General features: G+C 33.0%; 2 protein-coding genes across 2 annotated transcripts; one reads left to right on the top strand and one right to left on the bottom strand.

Annotated features, from left to right (window-relative positions):
* Positions 2,041-5,177, bottom strand: LOC109352777 (formin-like protein 4). The gene is made up of 2 exons (XM_019594972.1): positions 3,912-5,177; positions 2,041-3,669 (listed from the first exon to the last, which is right to left on the bottom strand). The coding sequence occupies exons 1-2, from the start codon at positions 4,994-4,996 to the stop codon at positions 2,454-2,456; spliced, it is 2,301 nt and encodes a 766-aa protein (XP_019450517.1). The 5' UTR covers positions 4,997-5,177; the 3' UTR covers positions 2,041-2,453.
* On the top strand, positions 19,869-21,399 carry LOC109352476 (AT-hook motif nuclear-localized protein 22-like). The gene has a single exon (XM_019594475.1). The coding sequence runs from the start codon at positions 20,255-20,257 to the stop codon at positions 21,218-21,220; it is 966 nt and encodes a 321-aa protein (XP_019450020.1). The 5' UTR covers positions 19,869-20,254; the 3' UTR covers positions 21,221-21,399.

Here is a 21,865-nt window from a genome sequence, read left to right as displayed (position 1 = left end):
AACAAAGAATAAAACCGAGTTCACTTACTTAACCACTTAAATAAAACACACCGAAGAAGACTCATTTCAACAAATTGGTGCAACATCATTTTACACCGATTGATTTAAGCTAAAAATACTAACATGACATTGATTTAAGATGGAAAAAATCTAGTGCTTTAAACTTATTTATAATTATATTTATCACTTGTTAGGTTATGTTTTAGTAAAATCTTAGTTGTTTAATTACCTTTTAAAGTTATTTGTTTTTGTTGTTGTAAATAAAGCGTAAAACTTATGTTGTTTAGTGATGTTTTCACTTATTCGTAACATTTTTAAAAATAAAACATTCTTTATTGGTTATTTAATTAGATATTTGTATGATATAATGTTTTTAAATTTTGAGTATAGAATTATTATATATGTTAGCCACTATGATGAATTTTTTAAATTTTTTAATAAATTGAGTCAAATGGTCAAGCCATTGATTGACTAGTCCAACTGTCCAACCAACCTAGTATATGACCGAGTGAATAATTTTCCAATTTTATGACAATTGTTATTAACAAGAAAATTTAAAATGATAAGATTAGGAGATATATTAAGAAATAGATATATTCAAAGACAGTAGATGGGATGGAGGACTTATGAATTAGATTAGTTGAGTTATGTGACCCAAAACTAAATTAGCAGAAAAACAGGTCAATAAACTAACAACCACACCGAAATTAACATACTCCATTTCCCCATTCATCATTTATTGAGCTTTGCTATATAATAGTATATTGGAAAAATTTATTGAATGTTGGGAGTGAATTTAGAATTATTTGTTTATGTGTTATACAGAAACATCGCTGCAGATTTGTGATTCATGGAAACGAAATACAAGATAGGATTTGTAACATAGTTTAAGAAAACATATCTTTGTTCTATATCAATGTGAGTTATGTTGGTTTAAGCATAAAGTTCTAGGTTCAATCTTAATTCATATTAATGTTAAAATCACAATTACAAGGGATTTCCACTTAGTACACCATATAGACATTTTTTGTTGGGTGCTTGTAAGATCCCATTGGACCTAAGGGGTAGTAGGGAAATGAGAATGTTAGCATAGAAATACCATTCTTTACTGGAGTTAATCTTAAAGTTTATGATGGTAAAATTTGGTAAATTAGTTTAAGCAATTTATTATATAGGTAAAAATCGTTACAAATGGTAAGATAATAATGATCCAAATCATAATTAATAAGATAAACACAACTAGCTAAGTCCTAGATAAGATAAGCCTCTACAAATCCAAATATATGTAACATTAATTTCATTAACATTTTCTTAAGCAATCTCACTTTTCAAACGTGACATTTTAGTTGTGGCTCATTAAGTCAACTTTCTTCTAAATGTGTTTAGACTTGTTTCCTTGTGAACTGTGTGATCCATACCAAGTCAATTTGCCTTGGCTTCTTATCTGAAAAAAGTTTAAAAATACAAATATACCCATTTTATCAAAATTTACAAAGTTTAAGACAAAAAAAAAAATAAGAAGAATACAAACAAGTTGTGCTTGATGATGTTAAAAGAATCCAACAATGACACTTAAGATTGTAAGAAATCTATAAGTGCCATATATTATTATAGAACACCAAGTCAATGAGGCAAGGTGTTGAATAACTACTAAATGTGTTTAGTAATGACTAAGGACCAACACTTCTAAACATTATTTTATATTGTGGACCCCACCATTTGATGTGACCACAATATTGTAATTACAGTGACTACCATAACTGCATTATACCGCAATTATAATGTGACACCATATCATAATGATGCAGCTGCATCAGTCACAACGCAATTGCATCACACTATGCCAAGCAGCACCAAACTGTATCAAATTAAAAAAATTAATCATAAATTAATTCACACTACAATGGTCACAATCCATTCTGCAGTTGCTAAAATAACACTAATTACAATAACCACAATCGTGATTGTAACCGCAATTTAAATATAGATTTTATTTTAAGAATCACAATGATGAAGTATTAGGTCCATCTACCCATTATCACTATATTAGCTCATATTTTCTAACAAAAAATAGTCAATAGCTATAGTGATTCATACACTGACACATACATTTTAATTGTTTAATAGTCTAAAAATGGTAAAACCATGAAGATGTTTTCAGCTTCTGAACTCTACAATCCATCATAGCTAGCTTCCATAGCATTTATGAATATCCAATGGTTAGTAGTAACATTAGTCTTTGAGTATCATCCAGTTCCAACTCTCTCTATTCTGAATCCTCATGCCATCATAATTTGTGTCATTTATTAAGGCTTTGAATGAAACAATAATGAATCAGAACTTTGGTTTATAGAACTTCAGTCCCTCATTTGTATGATCCAAAACCATAAAGTTGAATAATTGATGCCATATATGGAGTTGTTGATATATGTTCTAGCAGTTTGTGCTGATTATTAGCCAGAACTTGCCTTGTGTGTTTTCTTCTTCTGCAAGTTACGCGCGATTTCTATGCAGGCTTGATCAACCATTCCTAGAAAATCCTTGACTATGACAAATAATTGAAACTTATGTCCTGAAGTTCCTTTTGAAGCTCCACCTTGATAGTATTCTGCTGTTCTCTTGATAAGCTGCATTACCCTTGTTTGCTCATCTCTTACTAATTTCAATTCTTCGTTAGCGCCTCGAATTAAATGGTTGAATTCTTTCACAAAATTCCCTCCTTCATTTCCACATTCGGAAACAAGTTTCTGAATTTCGACTATCCGGGTTGATAAGGCTGAGATTGAACCGACTAAACTGTCATAATCTATAAGTGCTGCTTTCTTAAGGTTAGAGAATTCAGAACTGATCCCTCCAACAATTGGTAATCCTAGCATTGTATATTCCCTTTCTTTATCTTCATTTGAAGGAGTAGCATTGTTCTTAGAGTTTGCATTTACATCGCTGTTGCTGTTTCTACTGCTGCTTCGGCTAAGGCTGCGATTAAAAGCGATGTGTTTTCCTTCCAAACGGATCACTCCTTCGACCACAAAGTTAAGTAATGTGGTTTCTCCATTAGTGCTCTTCACATCAGAGAGTTTCCTTAGAGAATCCAAATTGAAAGCATGAGCATTACCTCTTGCAGTACCAGCGTTGATACGATTTCCTGTCTTTAGCACTGCTTCAAGAAGCCTCACAAATAGTCTCTGGCTTTTAAGCTCCTTACATCCCAATTCAAGTGTCTGCAAAGATTCTCTGATATCGAGAATCTCGGAGTCATAGTTCAACCTGAATAGCATGGCATTCAAGCGCTTAAATGCCGAAGGAACAGATTTGAGGATGTGATATAAGAAAGATTCAGCTGTAGCTAGTCTTGTTGGGTCTCCTTTGTATTCAAGGATAAGAGATTGTTCTTCTTGTGTTGGAGAAAAAACTCTAGCAAGCTTTTCAATGGTATCTGCATTAAGGCCTCTGCCATCAATGAGTGCTTCAAGAATTTCATCTTGCGTTGCTCCAAGAGATTTCAAAACAATAGCAATGTTCTGTGATTTTCTGGGATCAAGAAGAAAAATTCGTGTCGCTGTTGGTATGCCAGCCTTGCTTGGACTCATAGAATCATTCTTTCCTTTGGGGGATTTTCGATTGGTGGCGACATAACCGAAGAGAGCTTCCATAAGATCTTGATCAACACTGAAATATTGAATCCAAAATCTTAGTGTGTTAAGTAAAACTACAATGAAAAGATCAATCAATGTATGCATAGTAAAAAAGGCGTATCAGTACACAAGGCTTCCTCAGTTTGGGGAAAGTAAACATACACAGCCTTACCCCAAGGAAGGAAACTTTTCCCGCGACTTAAACTCATGGTACTGTTATTGTGCCGAGGCTCATCCTCTAAATTTATGTATAATAATATTTACAAAATATAATACCTGAAAGAACCACCATCAACTTTGTCCCAAACCATTGAGTGATCAGCATTGTTAGTATTCACCTTATCCCAATGCAAAGGCTTCAGTTTGACTTCATCATTTCTTGTCTCTGACATGCTACCTTTCCCTGAAGAGTTTCTTTGTTTAATTGGTGGAGGTACTGGTTTTGATGATGACTTCAAATTACCACCTTCCTTTGATGGAGGAGGTGGTGGAGATGGACTCTTTGTAGCTGTTATTGGTGGAGGAGGTGGAAGAGGTGGAAGAGTTGAAGCTGGTGATGGTGAAGATTGAAGGGTTGCAGTGTAAGGTTGAATTGGAGACTCTTGTTTCTTATCTGATGCAACAAAAGTGGGAAGAGGAGTGGAAGCAGAAGAAGAAGAAGAAGAAGAAGAAGCATTATGAGGAATTCTTGTAATTCTATATGGTTCATCCTCTTTTATGTGAGAAGTTGAAGATTTCCCTCTATGTAGAGGAATTTCTTGGATGGACTTGAAATTTGTCACTTGATTTTCTTCATGATCATTTTCTTCATCTTCTTTTTCTTTGTTTTTAGGACTATGAAAGACCTCTTTATGAAGATCCCTTTTAGAGTTTTTCCCTTCAAGTTTTCTCCAATAAATTACATCCAAACCATCCTCATCCACAATCATTCCCTTCAAATTTCCATCTATTCTCTCAAACACATTTCCTTGAACCACAATATTAGTATTTTTCATCTCAATTCTCCTTCTTTTCCTTAAGCACCTTTGATATAAAATGAAAAGTATACCACAAACAACTACTGTACTTGCTGCACTTGCAGCTACCGCAATCGCTATCTTACCTTTCGATGAAGTACTTGTCGATGCTGCTACGGGTCCTGGTGCCAGTTCTTGTGCTTGTGGTGATGGTTGTGGTTGAGGCCTTGGTGGTGGTGGCGCAAGATTTTGTGGTGTTGGTTTTGAGGCAGAAGTTTCATTAGGATAGAAGGTTTCAATGTTCTGAGGAGAAATAATCTGGCAATGGCAGGGTGGTATTGTTAAAAAACTGTTTAAAACAAAAACAAGACACAAAAGAAGCCATGATGATTGAAGAAGCATCATATTCAAAGTTTTTGAGGAAACTAAGGTTCTGAAAACAAATATGGTTTGGTTTTTGTCTTATGTTTTTGTTTGTTGACAGTTTCAAAAGAGTGTAAGCAGTTAAGTCTTGAATGAAGATGATCCTTAATCCTAGAATAAAGTAATAGATGCTGTTGAGTGATGATTTGGTACAAGAAGAACTGGTATTAGTTTGAAAGAGACTAGTTTACTTTGTCAAACATAAATGGAAAAGTTTTGTTGACATCTTGATTAGGACATTGTATACACTTTTTTTTAGGGAAAGTCTAAAACTCTCTAGAACCTAGCATGTCTTCTGATGTAGTTCTTATATTTTTAAAATGTATAAAACATACCATAAACTCTTAATTGTTAAAAATTGTGATGCAAAATAGTCTTTCACCATCTAAATTGTTAAAATTGATAATTTCAAAGCACAAGTTTGGGGTCCTTTTTAAGCATGTTTTAGAGTTTGGAGTCTAAACATTTTAACATTCTACTCACTTTCTCTTCCCTCTTTTCTATATTGTCTTTCCCTACTTAATTTAACTACTGCATTAATTTAGTTGTGACTTAATGACCCTGATGGAGCCATCACAAGGATTGAATACTGAGAATTGAGTAAAGTAGCTCACCAAATTGGCTATTAGTTAGGACAATGAAGTGACTTATAGCCTATACTATGTGTAGTGGTTTGAAAATATAATATTGGGGCAGGCTTCACTTTTTCCTTTGATTGTGGCCTTTTGCTTTCTTGGATGACCATGATGATCACAAGATTGTTCAAATGTATCTGATGCCTACCTTCCAAGGTTGATCTTAGCCAAATACTTTTTTTAATGTGCATGAGGTTTACCTAGCTAATAATTAAAGACTAATCTTTTAATTGAAATATATATACAAGCAACAATCACACATCTTATAATATGCTTGATAAATTTGATTATATACCAATTATGATCAAAGTTATCACTAATTTGAAGGTAAAATAAATCCCCCAATTTTTCTTCTCTTCATTATTTGTAATTTTTAAAGAAGGAAAGTGAAAATTGTTCTTCTTTTTTGGTGGATCCGGTTTAGACAGACCGTGATCCGGTAGAAAGTTTTCTTGATGTTGCCTGATATTTGTCTGGGAGCATTTAGGGAGTTATCTGAAAAGGTTCTTCGACACTCAAGATAGTATATGAGAGATGTATGCGTAAAGAGAGAATATAAAATACGATAGATAGTAAGCGAGAGAGTTGAGATTAAGTGTTACTTACTTATGGGGAGTCCCCTTATTTATAGTGCCGAGGTGCATGGAATATTCGCTACCAGATGTTGTTGGCCTAGACGACCATCTGGTCTTGTCGGGCTTGTTCCAGACAAGTAGGGATCGCTTTACTCGTGTTGGACAGCTCTGGTAGGTTCAACTTTATGGATAGTTGATTTATAGCCTTGATTGGTTGAGAAGCTATATTCTAGGTATGTCTCTATCACCTGACAGAAAGTGAGGATAATGTGTAGGTGACATGCGGCTTGTGGCAGGGTCTGTGCTGTTCAGACAGTATCACAACTCTATACATAAGGCATGGTAGACAAATGATAGAAGATGTCCTTGTACTTTTATCTAGATCTTGTCCGATCAACGGTGTACCTTTTGAATTGTCTGGTTATTCGATCAAGATTCAAGGGTCTCTGGAACACATTCACCATGATGCGTCTTCCTAGACCGGGATGGAACAAAAATATTGCAAATAAAAATATCTTTATCCTAACAAATTGAATAAGATGAAATATATTCCTACTCTTTTCTTTAAATCTTTTCATTATTTGTAATTTTTTTGAGAAGGAAGTCTAAATCTGGTGAGAAAAAATATCTTTATTCAAACAAAGTGAATCTGATGTAATCTTAGAATGATTAAACATTTTATTTAAAATTGTTAAAGTTAAAGTATATTATTGATACTTGATAACAAATAATTTGTTTCACCTAGAATGACAAGGTGCAAGATTAATTTCTTTTAAGCTATAGAAAGTATTAAAATAAATCCAGCTAACATTACCCTTATTAAAAAACAGAAAATGAATATCTTAATGTTCTTTTTTTAACTACAAATCAATTTTTTTTAACAACTATTACAATCTGACTTTTATTTATGTATGAAACAAGAAAGTTTAGATGACTTTTTCTGACGACCAAAACAGAAAGGTTAAGAAAAAGAAAGAACTAGTAGTCTAGTATGACTATGACTAAGTATATTTTTTCATTAATATTTTCAATATTTATTTGTATTTTTTAATCTAATTGAGCCTTACAAGACACTACAAATTTACAACATGTTGGTATGAGGGATATGGTAAGTAATTAGTAAAGAAATGAATGTCAAACGGAGATATACTGCACTAAAATGTAACATATAATTTAAATCGTACATGTAATACTAATCCTGATTATATACCACTTAAGATGCATGACATGCGTATTTGATTTATTTATAGATGTATGAATAAATGAGACTGTAGATTTTGATGCACATGATGTATGGAAGTGTATGAGATGTAGTTAAGGAATTTATGTGATTTTTTTTATAGGCACTAGGACAATTGAGAAATGGAAGTTATGATGCATGTGATTTGGAATGCGTTATTATATTTTAAAAAAATATAATGATTGAAATATTTAAAAATGTATGAAATGATTTATATTTTGATTTTTTACGATAATGGGTGAAGAAATTTAAGATGATATATGAAATGCAATGGTGAGATAATGTATTAGAATACAAGAAACACTACAAAACAATATGCTTAATAGCCACGCTTAGGTAGCCACACTTCTTAGAAATGTAGGTGAGTTTTAAAATTAGATATAATTAGACACATTATTATATGTGGGCTTTGTATTTTCTCCTTCTCCTTATTACTGTCATTCTCATTTTTTCTAATTCATTTTTCTCCATTCTGGAAATTTTCCAATTTCTCTATCTCCTTTCACCACAAACCCATCATATCTCTCAGTCTCTCATTAACGATGGAGATTCTTCTCCCATACTCAATTTCTCATTTTTCTCACCATAAAGGAGGTATCGTCACAATTGCCACAACTATTCGCTGCCATCAACTATACACCGCCACAACCGTTTGCTGCCATCGTCATCGCCATTCATGGCATTTCACAATCACATTTCAGAAGCGAATTCTTTTGAACTAGGTCCTTCCTCAATCGATCGCCATTGACGCGACATTCTGCTCTGTTGCTTCCATTAGCGCCGCCTCGCTGTTCTTCGTCTCCACTAATCCAATATTACTCATTTTGAAGTGTTATTCTCTGGTGAATAGACATCCCTAATTTGTATTTTCTATTAATATTTTTCTTCCCTAATCTTCAATTTCATTTCATAAGTTTCCTAATTTCGATTTCTTCTTCTCAATTTCACCATCGCTGACATTCACTATAGTCGTTGTTCAAAAACGAGTCAAAGTGGAGCCTTCTTCTTAGTTCAATTCTCTAAAATTGTGAATGCTAAACCCTAATTTGTAAGTTCTTCAACTAATATTCCTTTATACTTGGTCTCTAATTTTACATTTTTGTAGTTCTTCTATCTATATTTCCTAATATTTGAGAATTGTTTGCTTAGAGGATGTTGGACTAGCTTAAATCAAGGTTTCTTTAATTTTTTGTAGACTCTCTATTGTTTTTCCTAATCTCTTAGTTTTCTACTGATTTTCATTAAGTATCAGAGATGCTAGATTAGCTTGAATCAAGGAAAAATATCATGGTTTGTTTTTCGAGTTTTTTCCCTAATCAACTTAAAATTGTGTGTTCCTGAGTTTAAATCTTTGTTATACCAATTCATTTTGTGCTTGCATTTTCTTCTGCCATAGCATTGTTCTTTAAGCATTCTCAATGTGTTAGTTTAGTCTTAGATGTTGAAGATTGTCATTAGTAGAAAGACATTGAAGAACTTGAAACATTTGATGTGCTTCCATAAGGATTGTGGGGGAATTAAAGCAGAAGCATTGATGTGTTCAGAAGCCACAAACAGAAGCATCAAAACATAAAAAGGAGGTATGTCATTTTAGGTGTTCAATTGTTACTTTCTCATCATCATTTATTAGTGTCTTTCAAGAATTCAAGACTGACAGTATTGAGATTTTGGTTAAAATTTGAGATTTTTGTAGTCCTTTGCTGTCTCCTACATCAAAATGATCAGAATTACCAATTGACCAAAGGGATAGTGTTGCGCTTACTCCCAAGAATGTACAGGTGGTTGCCCTTTTAGTTATGTTTATGACAATTTGTTACTTGCCTGTATTTTTCGGTTTTCTCCTGTTCATTTTTGCTCAGTGGTTCTGTAAATTTGGTTGTGATTGCTCATATATTTCACCCTGATTTATATTGTGAACTAGGCCTTGAGAAATGTCTTCAACATTGCTCATTGATTGAATAATGTTTTGGGCCCATCGTGGTTTTGGTACCCTAATGAGATGAGAAGATGTGGCTTAGTGAGTGATGAAGGGTGGTTATTTCTATCAATTCTAATGGGAAAAGTTTCACATTCTTTAACCTGATACTTTTATGCTTGATCATTCTCATGATCTCTTAGGAAGCTTCTTTCATGGGCATGATTGACATGTATATTCTTTATCCCATAGTTGGTTTTAAAATCAGCATCTAAAGCATTTAAGGTAATGTATTTTCTTTGCATTTTATGCTTCAATTGGTTTAGTTGTTATAATGTAGCAAAAGTATTCTGATTTTGATCTGAAATTTAGTTGAAGTTAGAATGCAGGGGGTTGAGGTGAGATAAGGTGTTTATTTAATTAGAATGCATGGCTATATATGGCTCCTATGGAAGTTTAATGATTCAGAAGTAAGGGATGATAATTAACTAAGACATGGTTTATTCTTCAAGGAGAGGAATTTTATATATGCCATTTAAAATCAGAGATTTCAACTTTCTTATCATATGGGTCATATTGAGATTATCCTCGAGTACAGAGAATAAAGGATATGATAAACAACAGTTGTATGAAATTCTCTTATGATAAATTGTTATTGAATAGTAATGACACTTAAAGTGTAATAATATTCAACAAATTCATAGATTTGTGTAAACTTCATAAATATTGAACTAGAACTGGAATCAGCAAGGCTTAAATAAATAGTGACAGTTGAATGTCCATTTAATTCCCAAGCACCTTGGGTTTTATCCACATGAATGATGTTATTCATACATTTCTTAGTTCACCAGTTAAGTAACAGGGAGATTGATTATAAGCTTTGTTTAAACTTTATCGTGGAGTGGCTTGAATACTGACATTTGTTGAAATATAAACTTATCTGATATTCTATTTTTGATGCAGCTTTGAAGGAACTCTTCATCCATTACATGGAAGCATGGAAATTGTGGTACTCAGAAGTTGCAGGAAGAGGCCAATACAAGTTTTCTTATTCTAACTTACAAATTAGCGAGTTACTCTCTTTCACTCAAGATATTCCATACTCTTAGTTACAATTGCTTACATATTCATGAACTTATATTAGTTTAGTATTTTATATTATGATTCCTCACTAGCAACAATGAATGTTACACTTTGTAAATTTAGATGACTGCTTATCTAATTATATGATTCTTTTATTACTATTGTTATTAGTTTAACAAATACTTAATTTTTAATTTAGAAATTTATTATTATATCATTGAGTGTATATTATTGAGATTGATGCAGCCAGGGACTCTGAAATAAAGGAGGAGGACCACAGATCTCAAAACTCCTTCAAGGTGATGCTGAAGTGATCAAGTGGGCAAGACTAGAAGTTCCATGTGATTATACGTGAAATTTTTACTATAGAAATATTAATGCTCTTTTTAACCAAATTTCGAATGTTTCAACAATTGGTTTGAATGATACATACTATGCGAACTTATTAATGCTTATTTATTTGTGAATTATTTTAAGATGAAGGTGGTGATAATTTGAGATATTGGGTCCAATTTGTTAGTATTAATGCATATGGAATATAATGATTGTTAGAGAGGATTAGGAGAGGAATATGTGTGAAAATAACTGAATACATAATTAGCCACGGTTAAATTGTTGTTAAAATAAAGGTATTAATTAGCCACGGGTATGGTTCACATTAGCCACGGTTTTAACCGTGGTTAAAGAAATGTTACCACATTTCCCCCAGACGTAGCTATATCATAAAACGACTGTGGCTAAATTTTTGCAACGCCAGTAATTGCTAGGGTAGTGGAAACCGTGGCTGCTCTATTTTGCCACGGTTTTATAGTACAATAGCCACGGTTGTAACCGTGGCTAACAGGATATTCTTTTGTAGTTTGAGATGATCAGTACGATATTAATAACTCTCCTTGAGGTATAAAATTAAAGAGAATACCCAAAATAATATCCATACTTTTAGGTAATTAATAAAAAAGTTAATTAATTAGCATATAATAAAATTGGACACTGCAATCACATTTGTGGTTTAAGTTTTCAAGAGTCTCTCCAATTCACAATCACGACTATAATAATATTTTTACCTAATTTTCCATAATTACAATAAATATAATATAATGGAACTAGTTTGAAAGTGTTCAACTCTCTCGTACTAAAATGTCGTCATTAACAAGATTATTTGCTACATGTCACAATTCTCATTCCATACTTGACAAGAACATCCCAATTCAATTTAAGAATAAGGATTTTATGTCCCAAAAATTTTATTTCTTTGTCCCAAACCTATCAAATTGCCACCAAATAATATAAAAAATTTATTTTATATTTTTATTAATTTTATTTTTAATTATATGTCAATTTTTAGTTGGATTGGTATATAAATAGAACTCCAAAAGTAAGATGATCTTCATTCCTAATTTGAAAGCACTATCTAGATCTAACTGACATACTGCTTCTTTCTTGTGGAAAAGCTTTGACAATTTTTTGGTTTAACTAGTGTGCCAATCTTACACTCAACCAGTATCCTAGACATAAATAATATAATGTGAAGCTCAATCATAGTGGTTCCTGTATCCTTATTAATTTATTTAAGTTCTTTATGTTCTCCCAACATTCATATGGAAAATCTAAAGACGAAAACGGGTTATTAAATACAAGGAAGAACGCCTTTTTACTGATTGCTTAAGCAAGAATGCATATAAATAATCATCATAACCCATGTCTCTAACTATAACTAAGCATCAATAACTTTTCAAATACTTCTTCTCTTCAAAGACCCTTTATTCTCTCACTGCATTGTACTGTTTATTGAAAGATCAACAAACATTAACAAAGTACAAAATAATTACTAGAAAACTTTAAATTTTACGTAGAAGTTTCTAAACAAATATTGCATGCACTTCCATAGATGTTGGAAGTAAAATTTTCATTTGTTGATGTTTCTTTTAATTTCCTAGGTGTATTTACCTATGCTAACTTGATATATGAATGCCTTGGTGCATGTATTTAATGCATTTTTTTTTAAAACTGTTATAATTTATACTAGTCATAAGTGTCACTCCACCAGGATCGTACCTTGATCATCAGCGGTATATGATATCTGAATATTCAATTAGGTCTTACCACCTTACCCTCACAACTTTTAAATGTTATCCTTTACAGCATATTTTTGTATTAGGAAACAACTTAAGGTACACATAAGATTTAGCACCAAACCATTCACCATCGGGCCTATTAAATTGAATCAAAATCGTTGACACCATAAATCAGGATCTTTTTCTCAAAACTTTATATTCTTATGTTCCAAATCAATCATATCCGACTAAATAATATAAGAATATTATTTTATATTATTTTATTTTTTTCTTTATGTACGTAACAACTTTGTATTAGGAAACTTAAGATTAGCCAAATACCATTCACCTTCGGGCCTATTAAATTGAATCAAAATGGTTAACACCATAAATCAGATCTTTTGTCCCAAAACTTTATATTCTTATGTCTCAAATCAATCATATCCCACTGAATAACATAAGAATATTATTTTAAATTTTTTTATTTTTTTCTTTAAGTATGTTATGTGACAACTTTTATTGGATTGAGACACAAAAAGTGTGACAGTTGATCTCATTTCATATATATCGGATGAAGATCTTTTGGTTCCATTAGTGTCCTCAATGATGTTCCTAACCAAAAGTTATAAAAACATAAAGTAATATATTATATTATTTGATGGAGATATTGGGACATGATCCTTTTGGGACACAGGATCCAGGACAATATATACCAATCATTTGAAAATGTTTATGCATATATAGATTTATGGAAAATCTACACAACTAGCATTTTGATTTTTTATTTACCATTTTGATATATACCTTAGCTTTATAAAATATTATTATGGGGATACTGTAACGTTTTTTGACTTATTGATTTATTTTTACTTTGTTTTGCAAAATCATTTTATGTCATGCACTGGTTACTCTTTTTTATCCATTTTTTAAAAACAAATCGTGCTTGAGAAACACAGTTTCCACTCCAAATTTTGTCCTAATTCACTTTTGACATTAACAATTTTCCTTTTCTTTTTAATTTACACACAAGTGATTTTCATTTTCTTGTCGAAATTTCTGATAATTTATGGATCACAAATATAATTCTATAATTATGTTATGACCATTATTTAATTAGCCAAAAATATAAAATGATCTTCAGTAATTTAATTTGGTGACTAAGGGCATATGTGTCACGAAATAATATAAGTGTAGATACCTTCAGACAATTTCTGATTTGATGAAGGGACTGAATCAGAATTATTGCAACTTAAGTAGTAACCGCTACGGGGTTACTTTTATGGGTTATGGTCCTATTTGTAGAGCAACAGGTTTTCAAGTGTAAGGTTAAGGAGAATAAATGTGGATTAGGATAGTGTTATCCATAAGGGATAAAACACTATCAAGTCATCCATAAGGCAACCATAAGGCATCTCTCCTCACAAGGCAGACACTCAAGCTTTTGGCATTTTCATTCCCCTATAGAGAAGCATAAGAAAAACCATCAAGTGTTCTAACATCTGGAAGATCATCACACCCTCATACCTTCGAGATTCCAAATGGCTAATCAAGGTATGTTCTTCTTCTTCACCATGAAATCAATTGGGGTTTCTTCGGTCTGACTCATGGTCGTTATATATGGGTTTATGTATGGGCATAAATATTAGGTTATCGGAACGAAGCCATGATCATAAGGACTTCCGCATTCAATCTATGAATTATAGATGGAGAAATTCTCCAACATTTCTTATTTACCAAAAACTCTTGTAGGATAAACAATTTATTTTGTAAGTTACCAACCCCGTTTATAGGAGATTTGAATTTTATTATTCATGAAATAGTGTATATGAGATACAATTTCACTCCCTCTAGATACTGTTTCTTATATTTTCTTGTGACGCTGACATTTTATTCTTCTTATATATAGGGGATATGTTGCTTACTCACATCATGTTAATTAATAATGTTATATTATGTGTTATTTTTTGACCATTTGAGTTAAATTGAATTATGTTAAGTAACAATTATAGTTCTAATCATACAAATACGACCTGTTATAAGGGATATTATAAGAGATTATAGTGATGAAAAGGATACTGAACTATATAATGATTAAGATAGTAAAATTGAGTTAGACACACATGAACATTTGAATATATAACATATCTACTCCATCATCATGTAGTATTAATTCAGAAGCAATGTATGAATCACAATTGATACAAAAATATTCAGGAATGTAGAGAATGACATGGGCCTTAGGATAAAATTTGAATCAAAAGAAACAACACAATATTACATTAGAAATTCATTTGATTATTTTGATCTAGTGTCTAAACCAAATAGATTTGTTTGTTAATACAAACATTTCAGTGATAGATATATATGGAGATTCATGTATCAATTAATCAAAAGTAATGAGATTAAAAAATCAACTTAAGACTTTTTTTTGCTCAGCAAAGGAAACAAAACTTCATTAAGATAGCATAAGGGGTGCTAACCCAGGAAACAACAACATCAACAAAAAATCAACAAACAAAATAAAAACAAGAATCCACATTCCACCTAGTATAAGTACAGTTCTTATTATCTACCAAAGCAGAAAACCAAAGCCAAGACCTAAGCTTAAACAAATCCATAATAGTGAATAAACTACAATCCTAGCCACTAAAGATGCAGATTAAAGAGCCACAAGGACCACATTGTTGCACACCACAACATACACCAAACTTGGAACCCTTTCTTCTTATTCCAAAAACTAAGATGCAGATTAAAGAGCTCACTACACTTGGACGGTAAAATACAAATAATGTCCAAGCAAGAGTAAAAACATTTCCAAACCGCAACAAAGAACTCACAAGAAAGAAAAATATGATAAATAGACTTGTCACCATTCAAGCAAAAAGAACATGTAGTCCTAATTTGACTAGGAAGAATACACCTTTACATAAGAGCATATTTAGTTGTAACCTTACCCCTCAACAACTTTCACATGAAATAGGAAACTTTTGTAGGTACCACATAATTTCAAACCTTGCTCAGCATACTGTCCTACACAAAAACAAGAATCTGCGACTGAGCCAGATATGTTGATTTCACCATGTACAACTGGGAAGAAGACAAATTCCAAGACCATCTATCCACCAAGCCCTGCCTGCAGGAATATTGTCGCAACAAAATGCCTAGTTGAGCTTCAAGCTCCTCCTCCCAAAAAACAATTCTTCTCCAATTCAGAGCCCACACCCACTACCCATCCCGCCACTCCCCACAATCACTAACAAGACAATTAACATCTACAACAACTAAAAACAACCTAGGAAAAATATCACAAAGACTACCTAAACCATACCAAACATCAGACCAAAAGGACGTAAGAGAACCATCACCCAACGACCCCCAATCTAACAACATCATTCCACTAAGCAGAATTTAACCTAGACCTAAAATTAAGACAAGAATTCTCATACTTAGACTTAATCACCAAAACCCACAGAGTATTGGGTTTCTAACAAAAATCTCCACTTCCATTTTCCAAATAAAGCATTATTAAACAACCTCAAGTCCTTAACACCTAACCCACCAACAGACTTAGGTTTACACACCTCCCTCCAGAACACCAAAGGAACCCCCATACCCCCACCACTATTCCCCCATAAGAACTTCCTTTGAATCTTAGCTAACAACTTAATAACCAATTTTGGAGCTTTAAACAATGAAATAAAAAAATCAGAATATTTGCCAACACCGCATTTAGCAACACCAACCTACCCCCAAAAGAAATAAATTCACTCTTCTAGGAACCAAGTCGATCTTTAATAGCCTCAATCACCAGTAACCATGTTGACACCCTTTTCAGACTAGCGCCAACTAGGATACCTAAATAAGTAAAAGGAATAGGAGCCTAACTTGCAATAGAGAAATTCTGCAGCATCCTCCAAAAAGCCGTCATCCACATTACCTACAAACAAGAAGCTTTTTTGAAAATTCACTTTAAGCCCAGAAACAAACTCGGAACAATGCATAATACACTTTAGACACCACAAATTTGCAGTCTCCGGTTTGCATACCACAATAGTATCATCAACAAACTGAAGATCCATAACTTCAACCTCTTGATTTCCTAGACTGACCCCATGGAAAAGACCTTTACTCCTAGCACTCCGAATTAAACTCGAAAAACCCTCCGCATCCATCAAAAACAAAAACGGAGCCAAAGGGTCCCCCTGCCTAATCCCCTTCGACACATGAAATTGCTTTGTTGGAGAGCCATTAATCAAAACTGACATCATAGTAGACGACAAACAAGACTCCATCCACTTCCGCCAAATAATAGGAAAATCAAATCTCCCCAACATATAATCTAAGAACTCCCAATTAATGGAATCATAGGCCTTCTCGAAGTCAACCTTGAAAAGCACACAACCATCAGAGCTACGCTTAGCAGAATGAATCACCTCATTCACCACCACAACGACATCTAAAATACTTCTATTCTTAATGAAAGCAGCCTGGGATGCCGAGATAAGAGACCCAACTACCAACTTCAATCTCGAAGCAAGAATTTTGGACAGAATCTTATACAAAGATCCAACGAGAGAAATAGGTCTAAAATCCTGTAACCTGCTAGGATTACTAATCTTCGGAACAAGAGCAATAAAGGGAGAGTTCAACCCAAGCGGTAACTTCGCATTTGTATGGAATTCTCTCACAAAATTACAGATATCCGAACTAATAACCTCCCAAGCATCCTGGAAGAAAGCAAAATTAAAACCATCCGGCCCCGGACTCTTATCCCTAGCACAGCTCCACACTGCAGCTTTGATCTCAACACAAGTAAAGTCAGAAGAAAGAAAAGCCTGCTGATCCGAAGATAACTGAAGAAACTCCACACCATCCAGAGTAGTCCTATTGAAATCAGATTCACTAAACTGATTCATAAAGTAATCAATAATACGATCCAAAATAAGCTTCTCATCCTCACACCAATGACCATTAACATTCAAACCCATAATCTGATTTCTTCTCCTACGGTATCTAACACTTAAGACATATTCTTATGAGTGTATTAATTTCTTAAGATCACAAAATTCATCTATAATTTATCTTTATGTTGTTAATTTAGTATTTGAAGTTAGTGGCAAATCAATATAAAAAATTACATCATTTCTCCCCTATAAACGATTTTGATATTTAAAAAATGAAAATGGCTAATGTAATGAATGATTAATCGAAAAATTGGAGTTGCAAACACAATTTCCTTAAAAAAAGTAGAAAAAGGCAACTCATACATAAGGTATATAAAAGTTCGGTTTAGTTCAGCTTTTTGGGCATAGTTAATAATATATATAGCAATACATGTTTAACAATTTATGTTATATATTAGTTTCAAACTAAGAACTACGAAAGTTAGAAGATGTGTTCCAAATTATCACAATATTAGGTAAATACCATATATATAAAAAAAAAATTAGTAAGTAGTAATGTATATAACTCTAGAATTCACACAAAATTGATATTTATGTCACAAAGTTGATTAAAGAATTCTAACAATAATATAATATTATTTTTTGGTATCTATTTTTTAATATGTAATTTGGTTCGGTTCTAACGGTTCCTGAATTTCTAAAACTATGAACCAACTTAATATAAATGGTTCATAAAAAAATAACCAAACCGAACCGCGAAATCAAACTGAACCACATTTTGTGGGTTAGTTCGGTTGCATTAGTTTTGTGGTTTAAAAACAAGAATTTTATAAAAATAAAATAAAAACAAATTCGGGAAGTAAACCGCAGATTGAACTCCCAACTTAACGAAAAATAATAATTTTTCTTTAGTTCAAATAGGTGCATGTGGTAAATAAAATGCCAAATTGCACTATTTCTGTAAATTTGCCATGATGACTTTAAAGGTTCCAAATCTATCATAATCCTTCACGTGGCACCTTCAGTTTGGTCGGCTATTTAGCCCTTAAATAATCCAAAGTTCAATGAGATTTGAATTAACTATATAATAAGCTTAAAGCTTTGGACTGGCTTTCCATGGAGGACAAAAGATTTTTATGCAGCTCCCTTAACCCACGCGGGTAATGAAAGAGTAGAACATGCATCATCGTGCTAGGTTCGATGCCATTGATACCCTTCACATGGATTTGATACTTAAATTTGTTTTCTTTGATGTGGTCCATTCTCTTTGGACTAACTTTATTGCTAATTGTTTATTTGGAATAGATAATGGGGTTCCAATTATTTTAATCTAAGTGTTGATTGAGATAAGCATCTTATTATCGGTAGTTGTTTATATTTTTCTTATGACAATTATTGAATAGAGTTGTTGGACAAGTACCATGATCTGTCTCTTTATGCGCTCATTCAGTCATTTTCTTGTTCTCTCTCAAGGTATGACTATGTTTTTCACAACTACTTCATATATCTTTCACAAAATAAGTTATAACTTTAATACATTACACGAAATTAAATTAATCTTGAGAGAAGAATAAGAATTGGGGAAACCTAAAAGATCCACAACTAATCAATGAAAAAAAAATAAGACTAAAGGGTTTATTATAACTTTAATACATTACAGGAAATTAAATTTAATCTTGAGAGAAGAATAAGGATTGAGGAAACCTAAAAGATCCACAACTAATCAATGAAAAAAAATAAGACTAAAGGGTTTATGATTATCGTCCAATACTTAAATATAAGGAGGAAAGAGAACTTGGATTTTGTTTAGTATTATTTTGTTAAAAAATAATTAAAATCTAAACCTTTTATTTTTGTATACCACATATCAAGATTTACAACTAGTATGTACTAAACTCTTTTGAAGGAGATCTCTACTCGAATCAAAATATTTAGTGTGAAATTACATCTTCATGCAAAATCTTGAGAAATTTGGTATCTGACTTCCATATTTATAATACCTTCAAATTTACAAGGTTTCCCTCATTCAAGTATCACAAAACTATACTCAATCAAAATTATTACAAACCCAAAACCAAATTAAATTTTTTTCAAAATGTAGTTAAGATTTAACCAAAAGTTCTGGCAAATTGTATATATAGCATGACTTAATATCATACTCATATATATATAAAAGTTAGACTATTAAAAATAAAGAAATTATTATGAATGTGTGATTTTTCACCATATAATTCACATTTGAAATTCCAAGGTGGGTACATATTACCATCTATCCATATTGTGTTATATTTCATGGTTAAATGAAACAAGTTAGAATCATCTCAACTTGTCAAGTACTAAAAAGATGAGTGTTATTTTTTATTTTAATTTTAAGGGTAAAAATATTATCTCATTGTAAATAAAAAAACATGTTTGTTAAATTTTGTTTTCTCTATGATGTAATGGAGATTATTCTAACTCAAACCAAACCCATGTTTGCTTTAATACCTTATTCCTAATCCTTCCTCACTACTCTTACCCTTATTCACCATCACAAAAAAACCCCTTAGTAGTTTCTCTTCTTCCTTCTCCTCTCAACTCACAATTCTTATAATCTTATTTCTTCCAAATTCTGAACTATTCCCTATGCCAATCAACAAACTAATCAAAAAGAAACAACACAAAATTCCAAGGAAAACACCAACATGCTAAGATCATACCCTATCTCTCCTTAATTTCTCCTATTTAGCTTAATTTTGTGTGTCTTCAAGATGACTAAACAATCTACAACATAATCATCAAGCTAGGGTTGTGGCTTGAGTGATATAGATACAAATATTCTGAAACCAATTTCAATGGATCATGTAGCAGCACAAGGTCGTCCTCTCCCATCTTTTCTCACTAGAGATCTTCAATTAAACCCTTTCCACCAATTCCAACCCCATCACCAAGATAACAACACTGATGAAGATAATAACAATAGCAAGCACAACAACAACGACAACTTCTTAAACCGCAGCCTAAATCGTGGTCCAAATGAAAACACCACCACAAACAACAACGCCGCCACTTCTGCCACGGCGGACGGCAAAGAATTGAGCTCAACCATGAGTCCAGGAGATGGTGAGATGGGTACAATAAGAAGATCTAGAGGAAGACCAGCAGGGTCCAAGAACAAACCTCAGCAACCCATCATCATCAACAAAGACAGCGCCAACGCTCTCCGGTCACACGTCATCGAAATCAGCGACGGCTGCGACGTCATGGAAGGTGTTACCGCCTATGCACGGCGGAGGCAGCGTGGGGTTTGCATCCTAAGCGGAAGCGGTGCTGTCACCAACGTCACCCTAAAGCAGCCGGCATCTGCCGGCGCGGTGGTGACACTACATGGAAGATTCGAGATCTTGTCATTGTCTGGCTCCTTCCTGCCGCCGCCCGCACCACCGGCGGCCTCCAGGCTGGCTATATATCTTGCTGGTTCACAAGGTCAGGTGGTTGGCGGCTGTGTGGTGGGGCCCCTCTTGGCTTCTGGTCCACTGGTGATCATGGCGGCGTCGTTCGGTAATGCGACGTATGAGCGGCTACCGTTGGAGGAGGAGGGGAGTTCTCCGGTCGCCGGTGGTGGAGGGTTAGGGTTAGGATCTTCTGGAATGGTGCAACAAGAACATCAACAGCAACATCTTGAAGCAGATCATAACACATTTTCGGTGTATAATGGGGTATCACATAATCTTCTCAATTCATTTGAGTTACCTGCATCTAATGGTGCAGCTGAAGCAGGTTTCTGGGGTGGCAATGGAAGTGGTCGCTCTTCTTTTTAACATGACCATGTTTGAGATTTTCTTGGGTAATTTTTCAGCACTTTATTTAAGCAATGTTATTTGACATATATTTCACATAACTTTTGGATATCTTTGTTATTTAGATCAATGCTATTTACAAACTTTGTGTTATAAGAAGTAGATTTGTCTCAAAGTTATCAGAAATAGGATGTTCAAGACGCTTTCGTTGTTTTTTTCTTGCTTGCTCTCTTTCACTTATTATTTTCCTCTTGTTATTCAACTTTGATTCTATGTCTTCCTCTTAAAAGACTTGTTTTATGATTAATTATAGACTTTCATAATGGTATTGGATAGTGTAGGTTCTTGAAATACACGATGATTTGAAAAGAGTGTAATTTCTATTTATATTTAAGGATTTCAAAATGTATGTAAAATAGTTGTACATCTTTCCTGATTTAAATTAGACTGCACAGCCTTAATTAATATCATGATATATGGTTCTGGGAGTCTCAGAAATTAGATCATAATTATAATGGTAACCTATAAAGCATGAATTTGAATACGTGTGTCCGATATAATATGTATCCGATATGTTGATATACATTTTTTCTAAAATATGGGATACGATACGTGTAAGAATACGTGTATAAAATAATAAAAAACACATAAGATATGATAAAATTA

Source organism: Lupinus angustifolius, chromosome LG07 (assembly GCF_001865875.1).
Source record: "Lupinus angustifolius cultivar Tanjil chromosome LG07, LupAngTanjil_v1.0, whole genome shotgun sequence".
In the NCBI taxonomy this organism is placed as follows: Eukaryota; Viridiplantae; Streptophyta; class Magnoliopsida; order Fabales; family Fabaceae; genus Lupinus; species Lupinus angustifolius.
The sequence above is the reverse complement of the archived record's forward strand: the minus strand, read 5'-3'. Positions and strand labels throughout refer to the sequence as shown.

What these genes read in the sequence shown, in the direction of transcription:
- LOC109352777 (XM_019594972.1), bottom strand. Translation starts at nt 4,996, where the DNA reads ATGATGCTTCTTCAATCATCATGGCTTCTTTTGTGTCTTGTTTTTGTT. An exon ending in GTTGATGGTGGTTCTTTCAG is followed by an intron (nt 3,670 to 3,911) that starts GTATTATATTTT and finishes TCAATATTTCAG; the next exon opens with TGTTGATCAAGATCTTATGG.
- LOC109352476 (XM_019594475.1), top strand. Translation starts at nt 20,255, where the DNA reads ATGGATCATGTAGCAGCACAAGGTCGTCCTCTCCCATCTTTTCTCACT.